The sequence below is a fragment of the Pseudophryne corroboree genome, chromosome 7 (assembly GCF_028390025.1).
Source record: "Pseudophryne corroboree isolate aPseCor3 chromosome 7, aPseCor3.hap2, whole genome shotgun sequence".
In the NCBI taxonomy this organism is placed as follows: Eukaryota; Metazoa; Chordata; class Amphibia; order Anura; family Myobatrachidae; genus Pseudophryne; species Pseudophryne corroboree.
In genome coordinates this window covers 443,079,001-443,097,207 of record NC_086450.1, presented here as the reverse complement: position 1 = coordinate 443,097,207, position 18,207 = coordinate 443,079,001, and the positions used below count along the sequence as shown (strand labels likewise).

The 18,207-nt window shown below is 47.7% G+C and overlaps 1 protein-coding gene across 3 annotated transcripts in view; it reads left to right on the top strand.

The window, feature by feature from the left end:
* The window catches only part of PRPSAP2 (phosphoribosyl pyrophosphate synthetase associated protein 2), a 102,372-nt gene extending 84,847 nt beyond the window's left edge, over positions 1–17,525 (top strand). For all 3 annotated transcript variants that reach the window (XM_063934940.1, XM_063934938.1, XM_063934939.1), the window contains 3 exons: positions 2,712–2,782; positions 3,502–3,648; positions 16,066–17,525. In XM_063934940.1, coding sequence (XP_063791010.1) covers positions 2,712–2,782; positions 3,502–3,648; positions 16,066–16,224 — 377 coding nt within the window. In that variant the 3' untranslated portion in view covers positions 16,225–17,525. The remainder of the gene's footprint in view (positions 1–2,711; positions 2,783–3,501; positions 3,649–16,065) is intronic.
* Positions 17,526–18,207: the final 682 nt, after the last annotated feature.

Sequence of the window (18,207 nt, the reverse complement as noted above, 5' to 3'; positions counted from 1 at the left end):
ATTACCGGTGAGTAAATTCTTATTTTTAATACCTACCGGTAAATCCTTTTCTCCTAGTCCGTAGAGGATGCTGGGCGCCCATCCCAGTGCGGACTGTTACTTGCAGTTGTATTGTTAGTTGTTGTTTCGATTACACAAAGGTTGTGTATCGGTTATGTTCAGCTTGTTGCTGTTTTTCGTTCATACTGGTATTCCTGCTAATCCAGTTGTACGGTGTGTTTGTGGTGTGAGCTGGTATGTATCTCACCCTTAGTGTATCAAAAATCCTTTTCTACGAAATGTCCGTATCCCTGGGCACAGTTCCTATAACTGGAGTCTGGAGGAGGGGCATAGAGGGAGGAGCCAGTTCACACCCATTCAAAGTCTTATAGTGTGCCCATGTCTCCTGTGGATCCCATCTATACCCCATGGTCCTTTTGGAGTCCCCAGCATCCTCTATGGACTAGGAGAAAAGGATTTACCGGTAGGTATTAAAAATAAAATCCTATTTTTTTTCAACATGTTTAATTTTACAGATAGATTGGGACTGTAGATTGCTAGTGTATGGTACAATCAGCAGATCTGCAGACCGTTTCTAGTAAACTGATGAGTCTTTCAAAATTGGCAAATCTGTAGGGTACACACTGATCAATCTATTGGCAGTTCAATGGATCTGCAGATATATCTATAGAGTATAGACGGATTGGGCAGTGTGCTGCCCATACCCACTGGCCGATCCGTCGCGACTAACGTCACAAACTGAGTGGGCATTTACATGCGCCCGCCCAGTTGTGCCATCAATCACCGGCGGCCTCTGCAGCATGTGCACGGGTAGTCGGCTGACCGCCCGCACACACACGATTCACCAATATCTCTGTAGATATAACGGTCATCGTGTGTGCAGCAGGGCCGGCGATGTTCACAGACCTATAGTTGGTACACACTGGCCAACGCGCCAGCGATATATCGGTGCTTAATAGAACGGCCGATATAGCGGACAGTGTGTACCCAGCTTAACTAAAAATGATCTGCAAATCACTGAAATATATCTGTAATGTATGGACAAGTCGGATGGATTGGGGTAACGATATATATCTGGGAAATCAATCACAGGATCTGCGAAACAATAAATTGTGTTTTGCTGATGTATGTGGACCTTAACTTCAAGGACAAGTGGCTGGGCCCTTATCTGAGAGCATCTGGGATGATCAGGCAAAGGTCATGTTGTGATCATATATTTTTACACGACTGGAGATTGTGCCGTTCTCTCTGAAAGAGCAGTGCTTTCTCCCATTCATGCAGTCATTGGCCAGTCGGAACTTCCTGAACGGACTCTTGATCAATGGCATCACTAAATGAGTTGAAGCGATGCAATGAACTTTAGATTCTATCAGATACTGAGCTTTATTATCACTTTACCAAGTGTTACTGTGTTACACAACAGTATGCAGTGACCCGAAACACATCATCTTACTATAATAATGTGGGGATAGGAGCCATGTTTGCAGCTGGCTGACACCAGTAGATCTGGTTATCTCTATACTCCTTGGATGATGAAAGATTAGACCATAATCCTAGAGATTGGAATAATTTGGTTCAGAATGAGGATTGCGTCCTGTAACTTGGTTTCCCTTCCTTGTTTTTTCTATATGAAGTGTTTACGTGACGTTTTCAGGAAGGAAGTCTTGTAGAGCTGGTTTACGTAGTTATTTAACCCTTATACTACGTCTGTAGCCTGGGAGATGGGTGTCAGGTGGATGTAACCGGGAAAATGCAGAGTTATGAGCGGCCAGTCCTTGCAGACTTGACCCATTATACAGCATGCATCGATTTTTACAAATAATTAGCTACTTGTTAACCTAATCCCCTAGTGGTCATAAATCCTAAGAACCATACCCCCACACACCCTTAGCAGTTAAGAAAAATAAAAATCAGCTTCACAAACCCCCCCCCCCTTTGTAAAGAGACCGTTCCCCCCCCCCCCCCCCCATCCTCCTTCCCTGTGTGCAAAGAAAATTGTCTATTGTTTGAAACCCCACACCCCTCCCTGCATGCGCACACTCCCCCCTCCAGCCTCATATATACTAGATCCTGCCCCCCCCCCCTCCCCCCCCATCCAAGCAGAGCGCAGCGGAGCATGGGTCAGACAGTCCCCTTGCTGCAGCTGGTGTCTGCACACACAGAGAAATCATCTTCATTGTACTGGAGGGGGGACTATGTTTTCTAGCACTTTTAGTTCCTGCACATACGTCCCCGAGTGCTGCTTGCACAGCATTCTGGGGCACGGTTTCAGGAGTGATGTTGGCGGTCACAGACCTCAACATCCCTCCCAGGTGTCCATAGGAGGAGGAGGAAATCTGTTCTGCACTTATGCAGAACGGATTTCCTCCAAACAGACAAGCTTGGACGTATGGGATACGACCTGGTCAGGTAATGCACTCCTGGCTGCGGTCATATCCCATACGTTAGTGCTAGTTAAGTGGTTAATATGTGACTCTTATCCCCAGTCAGAAGGCTACTTCATTCATTCCAAGCAAATGAGCCGGCCGAACTGTCCTGACTTCTACTTAATTCATGTAGATATTTTATGATCTCCAATAAATGAAGGCCAGAAGTACATTATTATTATTTATTATTATTTTCACAGAAATTACTACATGTTGTAAATGAAATACTGCAGAATAGTAGCGCTATTTTATTTGCGTAGACTTGATGCTTGTGCTTATTCGCAGTGATGTTCCCTAAAGAGAAGCCCCCAATTACTGTAGTTGGCGATGTCGGTGGAAGGATAGCTATCATAGTGGTAAGTATGGCTATCTGTTTTATTTATGGATTAATGAATTAACTAGTTGATGTCGATCATAGTTCAAGGGTGCAATGGCAACTTTGCTGGCCGGGCTGCGCCTCCCGTGGCCTTCTGTCCTCTTTGCCGCTGGCTGGAGCATGTAAATTCTAGTCATGTCAGATGATCAGCCATGATAGGTGCACTTTATATGGAACAACTTGGTAATGCCACACAATCTCTCTTCTCATATAGTTTGACCCCTAGGTGGCAGAATTCTGTAAGCTTCGTAAAACTCAAACGGAAAGTTTATCTAATCTAAATAACAGTATTTTTTTTAATAATTGATAAAGGAAATATTAAAATACCCGTTGTCACAGTTTGGCTATATATTGCCAGCTGGTGCATGTTGGTGTCTCATTAGATGAGGCATTTAGGACAGATGCAATGAGGCAATAGGCCTTTCTTCTCTAGTTTTGTTTCCATTCTGATCACAAAGCTTTCAAGCTAAGCATAGAGATCATCATGGAGATCAAGAGGTCTGATACATACATATTTATTTATTATAATAATATTTATTTATTAACAGTTTCTTATATAGCGCAGCATATTCCGTTGCGCTTTACAATTAGAACAACAGTAAAACTGGGTAAAAATAGACAGACATAGAGGTAGGAAGGCCCTGCTCGCAAGCTTACAATCTATAGGGAAAACATACATACATCTCCTTCTTTCTACAGGATGACATCATCGATGATGTAGACAGCTTTGTCAACGCAGCCGAAACGTTGAAAGAACGAGGAGCCTATAAAATCTTTGTTATGGCCACTCACGGTCTCCTGTCCTCGGATGCGCCCAGATTAATAGAGGAATCTGCTATCGACGAGGTGAAAGGAATGAACCTTTTTGCATTGGTTTTGTTTGGTCAGGTGTTTCTGTCCTTTGAGAAACTGTGGACAATCTGGATTTAGCTATATTTAAAAAAAAAAAAATGCAAACCCGCGATAAAATGCCAGCTGAATATATAAAGCGTATTGCCAGCGTTCACAGGTCTGTCTGTGAAAGATCTGACAGCTGCGCAGGACACGAGCGAGTTAAGTTTGTGTATTTTAGCAAGAAGCCATTTCCTTTTTCTCCCCTAACTTCCTGAGTACGTTCTATGTAGACAGCTGCCCGGCTTGTGCAGTACTAAAATTAAACTCTGTTTTCTCTGACGTCCTAGTGGATGCTGGGTACTCCGTAAGGACCATAGGGAATAGACGGGCTCCTCAGGAGACTGGGCACTCTTAAAAGAAAGATTAGGTACTGTATCTGGTGTGCACTGGCTCCTCCCTCTATGCCTCTCCTCCAGACCTCAGTTAGAATCTGTGCCCGGCCAGAGCTGGATGCACTCTAGGGGCTCTCCTGAGCTTCCTAGAAAGAAAGTATTTGTTAGGTTTTTTATTTTCAGTGAGATCTGCTGGCAACAGACTCACTTCTACGTGGGACTGAGGGGAGAGAAGCGAACCTACCTGCTTGCAGCTAGCTTGGGCTTCTTAGGCTACTGGACACCATTAGCTCCAGAGGGATCGAACACAAGCCAAGTCCTCGGTCGTCCGGTCCCGGAGCCGCGCCGCCGTCCCCCTTGCAGAGCCAGAAGAACCGAAGAGAAGTTGAAAATCGGCGGCTGAAGACTACGGTCTTCATTAAGGTAGCGCACAGCACTGCAGCTGTGCACCATTGCTCCCTCTGCACACCACACACTCCGGTCACTGATGGGTGCAGGGCGCTGGGGGGGGGGGGGGGGGGGGCGCCTTGGGCAGCAATTAGATTACCTTAGGTGGCAAATAGCACATAATACAGTCTAATAAACTGTATATGTGCATTAACCCCCGCCATTATACATTTAAAAACTCGGGAGAAGCCCGCCGCTGAGGGGGCGGGGCTATCTTCCTCAGCACACCAGCGCCATTTTCTCTTCACAGCTCCGCTGGAAGGACGCTCCCCAGATTCTCCCCTGCAGTTCCAGACTTTAAGGGTAAAAAAGAGAGGGGGGGCACATACATTTAGGCGCAATACTGTGTATATAAGCTGCTATAGGGGAAAAATCACTCATTATAGAGTACATCCCTGTGTTATATAGCGCTGTGGTGTGTGCTGGCATACTCTCTCTCTGTCTCCCCAAAGGACTTTGTGGGGTCCTGTCCTCAGTCAGAGCATTCCCTGTGTGTGTGCGGTGTGTCGGTACGGCTGTGTCGACATGGTTGATGAGGAGGGTTACGTGGAGGCGGAGCAAGAGCCGATAAGTGTGATGTTGCCCCCTATGGGGCCGACACCGGAGTGGATGTATATGTGGAAGGTTTTAACCGACAGTGTCAACTCCATACATAAAAGGTTGGATGACGTGACAGCCTTGGGACAGCCGGCATCTCAGCCCGCGCCTGCCCAGGCGTCTCAGAGGCCATCAGGGTCTCAAAAACGCCCGCTACCTCAGATGGCAGACACAGATGTCGACACGGAGTTTGAGTCCAGTGTCGACGAGGATGAGACAAATGTACAGTCCACAAGGGCCATCCGATGCATGATTACGGCAATAAAAAATGTATTGAACATTTCTGACACTGACCCCGTTACCGTTAAAAAGGGTATTATGTTTGGGGAGAAAAAGCTCCCAGTGACTTTTCCCCCATCTGAGGAGATAAATGAATTGTGTGAAGAAGCGTGGTGTTCCCCTGATAAAAAACTGGTAATTCCTAAGAAGTTACTGATGACGTACCCTTTCCCGCCAACGGATAGGCTACGTTGGGAAACATCCCCTAGGGTGGACAAAGCGCTCACATGCTTATCAAAAAAGGTGGCACTGCCGTCTCAGGATACGGCCGCCTTAAAGGAGCCTGCAGATAGAAAGCAGGAAGCTATCCTGAAGTCTGTGTACACACACTCAGGTACTATACTGAGACCTGCAATTGCGTCAGCATGGATGTGTAGTGCTGCAGCAGCGTGGTACGACACCCTGTCAGATAACATTGATACACTCGACAGGGATACTATTTTGCTAACCATAGACCATATAAAGGACGTAGTCTTATATATGAGAGATGCACAGAGGGATATTTGCCGACTGGCATCGGGAATTAATGCAATGTCCATTTCTGCCAGGAGAGTATTATGGACTCGGCAGTGGACAGGTGATGCTGATTCTAAAAGGCACATGGAGCTTTTGCCTTATAAGGGTGAGGAATTGTTTGGGGACGGTCTCTCGGACCTGGTATCCACAGCAACAGCTGGAAAATCGACTTTTCTACCCCACGTTCCCTCACAACCAAAGAAAGCACCGTATTATCAGGTACAGTCCTTTCGGCCTCAGAAAGGCAAGCGTGTCAGAGGCGCTTCCTTTCTGCCCAGAGGCAGGGGTAGAGGAAAAAAGCTGCATCAGACAGCCAGTTCCCAGGAACAAAAGTCCTCCCCCGCTTCCTCTAAGTCCACCGCATGACGCTGGGGCTCCACAGGCGGAGCCCGGTGCGGTGGGCGCCCGTCTCTGGAACTTCAGCAACCAGTGGGTTTGCTCACAGGTGGATCCCTGGCCCCTACAAGTGGTATCTCAGGGATACATGTTGGAGTTCGAGGCGACTCCCCCTCGCCGTTACCTCAAATCAGCTTTGCCAACTGCTCCCAGGGAAAGGGAGGTAGTGCTGGCGGCTATTCACAAGCTGTACCTTCAGCACATGATAATCAAAGTTCCCCTCCTTCAGCAGGGACGGGGTTACTATTCCACAATGTTTGTGGTACCGAAACCGGACGGTTCGGTAAGACCCATTCTAAATTTAAAATCCTTGAACACTTATCTGAGGAAGTTCAAGTTCAAAATGGAATCGCTCAGGGCGGTTATCGCAAGCCTGGAAGAGGGGGATTTTATGGTATCATTGGACATCAAGGATGCATACCTGCATGTCCCCATTTACCCACCTCACCAGGAGTACCTCAGGTTTGTGGTACAGGACTGTCATTACCAATTCCAGACGTTGCCGTTTGGTCTCTCAACGGCACCAAGGGTATTTACCAAGGTAATGGCCGAAATGATGATACTCCTTCGGAGGAAGGGAGTTATAATTATCCCGTACTTGGACGATCTCCTGATAAAGGCGAGGTCCAGGGAACAGTTGTTAGCCAGCGTAGCACTATCTCGGGAAGTGCTGCAACAACACGGCTGGATTCTAAACATACCAAAGTCGCAGCTGATTCCTGCGACACGTCTATGGTTCTTGGGCATGATCCTGGATACAGAGCAAAAGAAGGTGTTTCTCCCTGTGGAGAAGGCCCAGGAATGGTCATCTCTGGTCAGGAATCTCCTGAAACCAAAACAGGTGTCTGTGCATCACTGCACGCGAGTCCTGGGAAAGATGGTGGCTTCTTACGAAGCAATTGCCTTCGGCAGGTTCCATGCAAGGATCTTTCAGTGGGATCTGTTGGACAAATGGTCCGGATCGCATCTTCAGATGCATCGGTTGCTCACCCTGTCCCCGAGGGCCAGGGTGTCTCTACTGGGGTGGCTGCAGAGTGCCCATCTTCTCGATGGCTGCAGATTCGGCATACAGGACTGGGTCCTGGTGACCACGGATGCAAGCCTCCGAGGTTGGGGGGCAGTCACTCAGGGAAGAAACTTCCAAGGACAGTGGTCAAGTCAGGAGACTTCCCTACACATAAATATTCTGGAACTAAGGGCCATTTACAACGCCATGAGTCAAGCGGAACCCCTGCTTCAAAACCTACCGGTGCTGATTCAGTCAGACAACATCACGGCAGTCGCCCATGTAAACCGCCAGGGCGGCACAAGAAGCAGGATGGCGATGGCAGAAGCCACAAGGATTCTTAGATGGGCGGAGAATCACGTACTGGCACTGTCAGCAGTGTTTATTCCGGGAGTGGACAACTGGGAAGCAGACTTCCTCAGCAGACACGACCTCCACCCGGGAGAGTGGGGACTTCATCCAGAAGTCTTCACGCTGATTGTAAATCGCTGGGAACGGCCACAGGTGGACATGATGGCGTCGCGCCTGAACAAAAAGTTAAAAAGATATTGCGCCAGGTCAAGGGACCCTCAGGCGATAGCTGTAGACGCACTAGTGACACCGTGGGTGTACCAGTCAGTTTATGTGTTCCCTCCTCTTCCTCTCATACCCAAGGTACTGAGGATAGTAAGAAGGAGAGGAGTAAGAACAATACTCATCGTTCCGGTTTGGCCAAGAAGAACTTGGTACCCAGAACTACAAGAAATGATCTCAGAGGACCCATGGCCTCTGCCTCTCAGACAGGACCTGTTACAGCAAGGGCCCTGTCTCTTCCAAGACTTACCGCGGCTGCGTTTGACGGCATGGCGGTCGAACGCCGGATCCTAACGGAAAAAGGCATTCCAGATGAAGTAATTCCTACGCTGATAAAACTAGGAAGGATGTGACAGCAAAACATTATCACCGCATATGGCATAAATATGTTGCTTGGTGTGAGGCCAGGAAGGCCCCTACAGAGGAATTTCAGCTGGGTCGATTTCTGCACTTCCTCCAGTCAGGAGTGACTATGGGCCTCAAATTGGGATCCATAAAAGTCCAGATTTCGGCCCTGTCTATTTTCCTTCAAAAAGAACTGGCTTCACTGCCTGAAGTTCAGACATTTGTCAATGGAGTGCTGCATATTCAGCCCCCTTTTGTGCCTCCAGTGGCACCTTGGGATCTCAACGTTGTGTTGGATTTCCTTAAATCACATTGGTTTGAGCCACTTAAAACCGTGGAGTTGAAGTATCTCACCTGGAAGGTGGTCATGCTCTTGGCCTTGGCTTCGGCTAGGCGTGTGTCAGAATTGACGGCTTTATCATGTAAAAGCCCATATCTGATTTTCCATATAGACAGGGCGGAATTGAGGACTCGTCCCCAATTTCTCCCAAAGGTGGTATCAGCGTTTCATTTGAACCAACCTATTGTGGTGCCTGCGGCTATTAGGGACTTGGAGGATTCCAAGTTGCTGGACGTAGTCCGGGCCCTGAAAATCTATGTTTCCAGGACGGCTAGAGTCAGAAAAACTGACTCGCTATTTATCCTGCATGCACCCAACAAGCTGGGTGCTCCTGCTTCAAAGCAGACTATTGCTCGCTGGATCTGTAGCACGATTCAGCTTGCACATTCTGCGGCTGGACTGCCGCATCCTAAATCAGTAAAGGCCCATTCCACGAGGAAGGTGGGCTCTTCTTGGGCGGCTGCCCGAGGGGTCTCGGCTTTACAACTTTGCCGAGCTGCTACTTGGTCAGGTTCAAACACTTTTGCAAAATTCTAGAAGTTTGATACCCTGGCTGAGGAGGACCTTGAGTTTGCTCATTCGGTGCTGCAGAGTCATCCGCACTCTCCCGCCCGTTTGGGAGCTTTGGTATAATCCCCATGGTCCTTACGGAGTACCCAGCATCCACTAGGACGTCAGAGAAAATAAGAATTTACTCACCGGTAATTCTATTTCTCGTAGTCCGTAGTGGATGCTGGGAGCCCGTCCCAAGTGCGGACTTTCTGCAAAACGTGTATATAGTTATTGCTTAACAAAAGGGGTTATTGTTATGAGCCATCTGTTCAGTGAGGCTCAGTTATTCATACTGTTAACTGGGTATAGTTATCACGAGTTGTACGGTGTGATTGGTGTGGCTGGTATGAGTCTTACCCTGGATTCCAAATCCTTTCCTAGTAATGTCAGCACTTCCGGGCACAGTTTCCTTAACTGAGGTCTGGAGGAGGGGCATAGAGGGAGGAGCCAGTGCACACCAGATATAGTACCTAATCTTTCTTTTAAGAGTGCCCAGTCTCCTGCGGAGCCCGTCTATTCCCCATGGTCCTTACGGAGTACCCAGCATCCACTACAGACTACGAGAAATAGAATTACCGGTGAGTAAATTCTTATTTTAAACATCCTATTGATAATTACCAAAGACGAGTATTTTAAGTCGTCAAACATCTATAAGACCGTTGGAAGTACACGTCTGTAGGCCAAAGTCTATTTATACCAGCGATAGAACTCCCACGGTGAATTATAATAGCTATTAAACTACACTGCTCATAATTGATTGACAAGTGTTATGTAACATTTCTCTGACGTCCTAAGTGGATGCTGGGACTCCGTAAGGACCATAGGGATTAGCGGCTCCGCAGGAGACTGGGCACAACTAAAGAAAGCTTTAGGACTACCTGGTGTGCACTGGCTCCTCCCACCAAGACCCTCCTCCAGACCTCAGTTAGATTCTTGTGCCCGGCTGAGCTGGATGCACACTAGGGGCTCTCCTGAGCTCCTAGAAAGAAAGTATATTTAGGTTTTTTATTTTACAGTGAGATCTGCTGGCAACAGACTCACTGCAGCGAGGGACTAAGGGGAGAAGAAGCGAACCTACCTAACAGGTGGTAGTTTGGGCTTCTTAGGCTACTGGACACCATTAGCTCCAGAGGGATCGACCGCAGGACCCGACCTTGGTGTTCGTTCCCGGAGCCGCGCCGCCGTCCCCCTTACAGAGCCAGAAGCATGAAGAGTCCGGAGAATCGGCGGCAGAAGACTTCGGTCTTCACCAAGGTAGCGCACAGCACTGCAGCTGTGCGCCATTGCTCCTCATGTACACCTCACACTCCGGTCACTGATGGGTGCAGGGCGCTGGGGGGGGGGCGCCCTGAGGGCAATATAAGACACCTTGGCTGGCAAATCATCACAATATATAGTCCCAGGGCTATATATGTGATAAATTACCCCTGCCAGAATCCATAAAAAAGCGGGAGAAAAGTCCGCCGAAAAAGGGGCAAGGCTTCTCCCTCAGCACACTGGCGCCATTTTCTCTTCACAGTGCAGCTGGAAGACAGCTCCCCAGGCTCTCCCCTGTAGTTTTCAGGCTCAAAGGGTTAAAAAGAGAGGGGGGGGCACTAAATTTAGGCGCAATATATGTATACAAGCAGCTATTGGGGGGGAAAAATCACTCAGTTATAGTGTTAATCCCTGCATTATATAGCGCTCTGGTGTGTGCTGGCATACTCTCTCTCTCTCCCCAAAGGACTTTGTGGGGTCCTGTCCTCAGTCAGAGCATTCCCTGTGTGTGTGCGGTGTGTCGGTACGGCTGTGTCGACATGTTGGATGAGGAAGGTTACGTGGAGGCGGAGCAGAGGCCGATAAATGGGATGTCGCCCCCTGTGGGGCCGACACCAGAGTGGATGGATAGGTGGAAGGTATTAACCGACAATGTCAACTCCTTACATAAAAGGCTGGATGACGTAACAGCTGTGGGACAGCCGGCTTCTCAGCCCGCGCCTGCCCAGGCGTCTCAAAGGCCATCAGGGGCTCAAAAAAAACGCCCGTTACCTCAGATGGCAGACACAGATGTCGACACGGAGTCTGACTCCAGTGTCGACGAGGTTGAGACATATACACAATCCACTAGGAACATCCGTTACATGATCTCGGCAATGAAAAATGTGTTACGAATTTCTGACATGAACCCAAGTACCACATAAAAGGAGTTTTATTTTTGGGGAGAAAAAGCAGCCATTGTTTTGTTACCCCATCAGATGAATGAATGAAGTGTGTAAAGAAGCGTGGGTTCCCCCGATAAGCAACTGGTAATTTCTAAAAAGTTACTGATGGCGTACCCTTTCCCGCCAGAGGATAGGTCACGTTGGGAGATATCCCTTAGGGTGGATAAGGCGCTCACACGTTTGTCAAAAAAGGTGGCACTGCCGTCTTAGGATACGGCCACCTTGAAGGAGCCTGCTGATAAAAAGCAGGAGGCTATCCTGAAGTCTGTATATACACACTCAGGTTATATACTGAGACCTGCAATTGCCTCAGCATAAAGAGTGCTGCTGCAGCGTGGTCTGATACCCTGTCAGATAATATTAATACTCTAAGACAGGGATAATATTTTGCTAACATAGAGCATATTAAAGACGTTGTCTTATATATAAAGGATGCACAGAGGGATATTTACCGGCTGGCATCCAGATTTAATGCAATGTCCATTCTGCCAGGAGGGTATTAGAAACCCGGCAGTGGACAGGTGATGCTGCCTGTAAAAGGCACATGGAGATTCTGCCTTATAAGGGTGAGGAATTGTTTGGGGATGGTCTCTGGGACCTCGTATCCACAGCAACAGCTGGGAAGAAAAATTTTTACCTCAGGTTTCCTCACAGTCTAAGAAAGCACCGTATTTTCAGGTACAGTCCTTTCGGCTTCAGAAAAGCAAGCGGGTCAAAGGCGCTTCCTTTCTGCACAGAGACAAGGGAAGAAGGAAAAAGCTGCACCAGCAGCCAGTTCCCAGGATCTAAAATCTTCCCCCGCTTCCTCTGAGTCCACCGCATGACGCTGGGGCTCCACAGGTGGAGACAGGTGCGGTAGGGACGCATCTCGGGAACTTCAGGGACCAGTGGGCTTGCCCACAGGTGGATCCCTAGGTTCTGCAAATAGTATCACAGGGATACAGGCTGGAGTTCGAGGCGACTCCCCCTCGCCGTTACCTCACATCAGCCTTGCCTGCTGCCCTCGGAGAAAGGTAGTACTGGCGGCAATTCACAAGCTGTACTTCCAGCAGGTGAAATCAAGGTACCCCTCCTTCAACAAGGCCGGGGTTACTATTCCAAAATGTTGTGGTACCGAAACCAGACGGTTCGGTCAGACCCATTCTAAAATTGAAAGCCTTGAACACTTATATACGAAGGTTCAAGTTCAAAATGGAATCGCTCAGGGCGATTATTGCAAGCCTGGAGAATTTCATGGTATCACTGGACATCAAGGATGCTTACCTGCATGTCCCTATTTACCCTCTTCACCAGGAGTACCTCAAAATTGTGGTACAGGATTGTCATTACCAATTCCAGACGTTGCCGTTGGTCTGTCCCCGGCACCGAGGTATTTACCAAGGTAATGGCCGAAATAATTATCCCGTACTTGGACGATCTCCTTATAAAGGCGAGGTCCAGGGAGCAGTTGTTAGTCGGATTAGCACTATCTCGGGAAGTGCTACAACAGCACGGCTGGATTCTGAATATTCCACAGTCGCAGCTGGTTCCTACGACGCGTCTACTGTTCCTGGGTATTGTTCTGGACACAGAACAGGATAAAAAGGGTTTCTTCCGGAGGAGAAGTCCAAGGAGTTGTCGTCTCTAGACAGAGACCTCCTAATACGTATACAGGTGTCGGTGCATCAATGCACGCGAGCCCTGGGAAAGATGGTAGCTTCTTACGAAGAAATTCCATTCGCCAGGTCCCATGCAAGGATTTTCCAGTGGGATCTGTTGGACAAGTGGTCCGGGTCGCATCTTCAGATGCATCGGCGGATAACCCTGTCTCCAAGGGCCAGGGTGTCGCTGTTGTGGTGGCTGCAGAGTGCTCATCTTCTAGGGGGCCGCAGATTTGGCATACAGGACTGGGTCCTGGTGACCACGGATGCCAGCCTTCGAGGCTGGGGGGCAGTCACACAGGGAAGAAACTTCCAAGGCTATGGAAAAGTCAGGAGACTTCCCTACACATAAATATTCTGGAATTAAGGGCCATTTACAATGCCCTAAGTCAGGCTAGACCCCTGCTTCAACACCGGCCGGTGCTGATCCAGTCAGACAACATCACGGCAGTCGCTCTTGTAAACCGACAGGGCGGAACAAGAAGCAGGATGGCGATGGCAGAAGCCACAAGGATTCTCCGTGTGGCGGAAAATCATGTGTTAGCACTGTCAGCAGTGTTCATTCCTGGAGTGGACAACTGAGAAGCAGACTTTCTCAGAAGACACGACCTCCACCCGGGAGAGTGGGGACTTCATCCAGAAGTCTTCCAAATGATTTTACACCGTTGGGAAAGGCCACAGGTGGACATGATGGCGTCCCGCCTCAACTAAAAGTTACAAAGATATTGCGCCAGGTCAAGGACCCTCAGGCGACAGCTGTGGACGCTCTGGTAACACCGTGGGTGTACCAGTCGGTGTATGTGTTCCCTTCTCTGCCTCTCTTACCCAGGGTAATGAGAATAATAAGAAGGAGAGGAGTAAGAGCTATACTCATTGTTCCGGGTTGGCCAAGAAGAGCTTGGTAACCAGAACTCCAAGAAATGATCTCAGAGGACCCATGGCCTCTGCCGCTCAGACAGGACCTGCTGCAGCAGGGGGCCTGTCTGTTCCAAGACGTACCGCGGCTGCGTTTGACGGCATGGCGTTTGAATGCCGGATCCTGAAGGAAAAGGGTATTCCGGAGGAAGTTATCTCTACGCTATTTAAAGCTAGGAAAGAAGTGAACGCAAACCATTATCACCGCATATGGCGGAAATATGTTGCGTACTGTGAGGCCAGGAAGGCCCCAAAGGAGAAATTTCAGCTAGGTCGATTTCTGCTCTTCCTACAGTCAGAGGTGACTATGGGCCTAAAATTGGGTTCCATTAAGGTCCAGATTTCGGCTCTATCGATTTTCTTCCAAAATTGAACTGGCTTCACTGCCTGAAGTTCAGACTTTTGTTAAGGGAGTGCTGCATAGTCAGCCCCCGTTTGTGCCTCCAGTGGCACCGTGGGATCTCAACGTGGTGTTGGATTTCCTGAAGTCGCATTGGGTTGAGCTACTTAAATCCGTGGAGCTATAATGCCTCACGTGGAAAGTGGTCATTCTGTGGGCCTTGGCGTCGGCCAGGCGTGTATCAGAATTGGCGGCTTTGTCATACAAAAGCCCTTATCTGTATTTTATATGGATAAGGTGGAATTGAGAACTTGTTCCCAATTCCTTCCTAAGGTGGTATCAGTTTTTCATGTGAACCAACCTATTGTGGTGCCTGCGGCTACTTGAAACTTGGAGCATTCCAAGTTACTGGACGTAATCAGGGCCCTGAAAAGTATAGGTTTCCAGGACAGCTGGAGTCAGGAAAACTGACTCGCTATTTCTCCTGTATGCACCCAACAAGCTGGGTGCTCCTGCTTCTAAGCAGACGATTGCTCGCTGGATCTGTAGCACGATTCAACTTGCACATTCTGCGGCTGGACTGCCGCACCCTAAATCTGTAAAAGCCCATTCCACGAGGAAAGTGGGCTCTTCTTGGGCGGCTGCCCGAGGGGTCTCGGCTTTACAACTTTGCCGAGCTGTTACTTGGTCGGGTTAAAACATTTTTGTAAGAGTCTACAAGTTTGATACCCTGGCTGAGGAGGACCTAGAGTTTGCTCATTCGGTGCTGCAGAGTCATCCGCACTCTCCCGCCCGTTTGGGAGCTTTGGTATAATCCCCATGGTCCTTACGGAGTCCCAGCATCCACTTAGGACGTCAGAGAAAATTAGATTTTACTCACCGGTAAATCTATTTCTCGTAGTCCGTAGTGGATGCTGGGCGCCCATCCCAAGTGCGGATTGTCTGCAATACTTGTATATAGTTATTGCTTAACTAAAGGGTTATTGTTGAGCCATCTGTTGAGAGGCTCAGTTGTTATCATACTGTTAACTGGGTATAGTATCACGAGTTATACGGTGTGATTGGTGTGGCTGGTATGAGTCTTACCCGGGATTCAAAATCCTTCCTTATTGTGTCAGCTCTTCCGGGCACAGTATCCTAACTGAGGTCTGGAGGAGGGTCTTGGTGGGAGGAGCCAGTGCACACCAGGTAGTCCTAAAGCTTTCTTTAGTTGTGCCCAGTCTCCTGCGGAGCCGCTAATCCCCATGGTCCTTACGGAGTCCCAGCATCCACTACGGACTACGAGAAATAGATTTACCGGTGAGTAAAATCTTATTTTTATCTGATATGCTGGGATTTGTGGTTCTACAGCGGATGACAAGCCACAGCCCATTCTAGCATTCAGACACTTAATTTAAGCTGTACGCGTCAAATAGAAAAAGCAATGCTGTGAATTGGAACAGATTTATAGGAGTACATATTTTAATGTTCATTGTTTAGTATTTGCATTGGCTATGTAGAGTTCAATTGGGCTCCCATTTTTCCGACAGATCGGCAATTCCGACTTGTCTGGAAAACGCGTGGATCTGCGGATTAGCCGCGGATCCATGTGTTTTGTCAGATTCGCGGACAAATCCGTCAGGTTTTAGCTCCGTTTCCGACAATGTCAATCTGACAAAAAAACTCAGATTGAAGTTGTCGAACGGCAAAATCATGTCGGATTTGGCTGCTAATTGAATACTGAAATGTCGGATCCTTTCCGTCTGAAAGGATCTGACATCAATTGAATACACCCTTAAAGGATCTGACATCAATTGAATACACCCTTATGTGTGTTATACTTCTGCAGAGTGGCTAATAGTTGTTGCCTCTTTTTTTATATACCTTAATCACAGTTTGTTTTCCTCCCAGGTCATTGTCAGCAACACAATCCCTCACGAAATCCAAAAACTACAGTGCCCGAAAATCAAGACGGTTGACATCAGTATGATCCTGGCTGAAGCGATCCGTCGAATTCACAACGGGGAGTCCATGTCATACCTTTTTAGAAATATAGGAGTGGATGATTAATCCTTTCCGTTTGTCTATATAAATATATATATATATATATTTTTAGGAATTATACCAAGGGCCAAAACTGGAATTGTACAGTGTCTCTGTGCCGTACAAACGTTTACCTTAATATTTCAAACGAGGCCGTTTTTGTTTTGTTTGTTTTTTTTTGTTTTTTCAGGCTGACCTGTCTACCTGTAGTTTCACCAATCAATCAAGTTTTTTTGCTTGTCTTTTTTGCTAAATTTTTTTGTGAACAAAATGTCACACACACAAAGAAAACTGCCTTTGTTACATGCAGTGGGGGGTGCTTAAAGCAGCATTACTAGTTGCAGCTAATTTATTCCAATCCGATCGGTATGTATCACGTCTCCCTTCCCCCCCCCCCCAGCTATAAACCTACAGTGATCAGCTAGTTGTCTTTACGCTGTCTGAACGGTTGCACGTTTAGTTGTATCCAATAGAGCAACAAAAGTGATTTTAAACAGGCATGTGTGATGAGCACTCCTGCGCTGCCACATTTAGCCAAGACAATAGACCGATCGCCACATTTTAATGTAAAGCCTATTAATGTCACGATGCAAGTCTTAATTATTATTATTTTGTACAGTAGATGGGAGAGCCGCTGGCCACTGTGAGTTGGGGTTGCCAGCTTTAAGTTATTTCTTTAAGACAAACGTCTCGGCCCTCTAGTCTCAGTGGCAGCAGTCATTGTGTGAACCAATACTTAGCCTCTAAATTCACCTCAGTGATGTCACTTTTTCTTAGTTAATTGATTGGCTGCATAGTTAAAATATAGCCTATTTATAATATATTGGTTCACTCCACAAAATGGCAGCCTCCAGTGTCTCTTGGAAGGCTACAAGAAATGCCAGGATTAATGCAGCTCCCCAAACCTTTGGCTCGGCTTTCTGTGGGTCACATTGTGCTTTTATTTTGTTAGTGTACCTAGTATTGCTGCTTTTGCCCTTAAACGTTAAGCTGCAGGCGGTGGTAAGAAGGGGTAGTCTGCTGCCTCAACCAATGTCCGGGGGCCTGTATAGCATTGCTGAGCAATGTAGTATGTGTTGATCAATATACTGCAGGCTTTTTGAGCAGCACAAGGGTGTGTAATGGGTTAAACTGTGGAAATATTTGTCTATGGCTCTGCCCCCTGCGCTGGAGTAATTGCTGCGAGAGTGGGAGGTGCAGCTTTATGCAGTGTCTGTGGAAAGGGGCCCTGTACTGATGCTTTTCCTAGGAAAGCATACGGATAATCTGCACTTGTATTTATTTTCTGCAAAAGAGGGAACATGTAATAAAATATTTGTTTGTGTGAATCCTGTTTGGAATACATAATATGAAGTGAATCAGACACTTATACTGGGAAAGTCGTTAGTAGATTTCCATATCCAGTATCACCCTTTCATTAAATAGGAATAAATATTACAACCGTAAGGCTCACCGTGAACACAATGAGGGATTGATATGTACATTTTAGACTTCTGTCTTTTGGGGAGTTTTGTAATGTACATGTCGGTGCTCCGTGTATATTCCTATAACCTAGTGATTATTATCTTTTAACCGCAGTGCAGGATCTAGTAAGAATTAAATCCTCACCCATGGGGAATTGGGATACATGACCTGTACTGGTGCGTCATTAAATGCCCAGAAGCTGCTAGGCGTCCTGGGTAAGCCAGGGACTGACTAGGACTGCATCACAGGCATGTCAGTGTGTGCATGACAAGGGAGCATTGGTCATGGCTTACAAGTCAGGGGGGCGTGGCCTCGTGACACGACCTCATTTATCTGTTTGCCAGCCACGGACAGATGGGCGGTGGGGCGAATAGATAGCCAGGCAGGCCCAACAGGCATTTGCCCTGGCACACGCACCCATCTGACACTCCGCTTTAGATGCAGTTTGCCCTTTCTGGTGTGATGCCAGAATCCAGTTTGAAGGGGAATTGATGTATGAATTTCTGCTCTGCCATGCAAGGAATACGTTGCCTGCAGCTGAGTCTT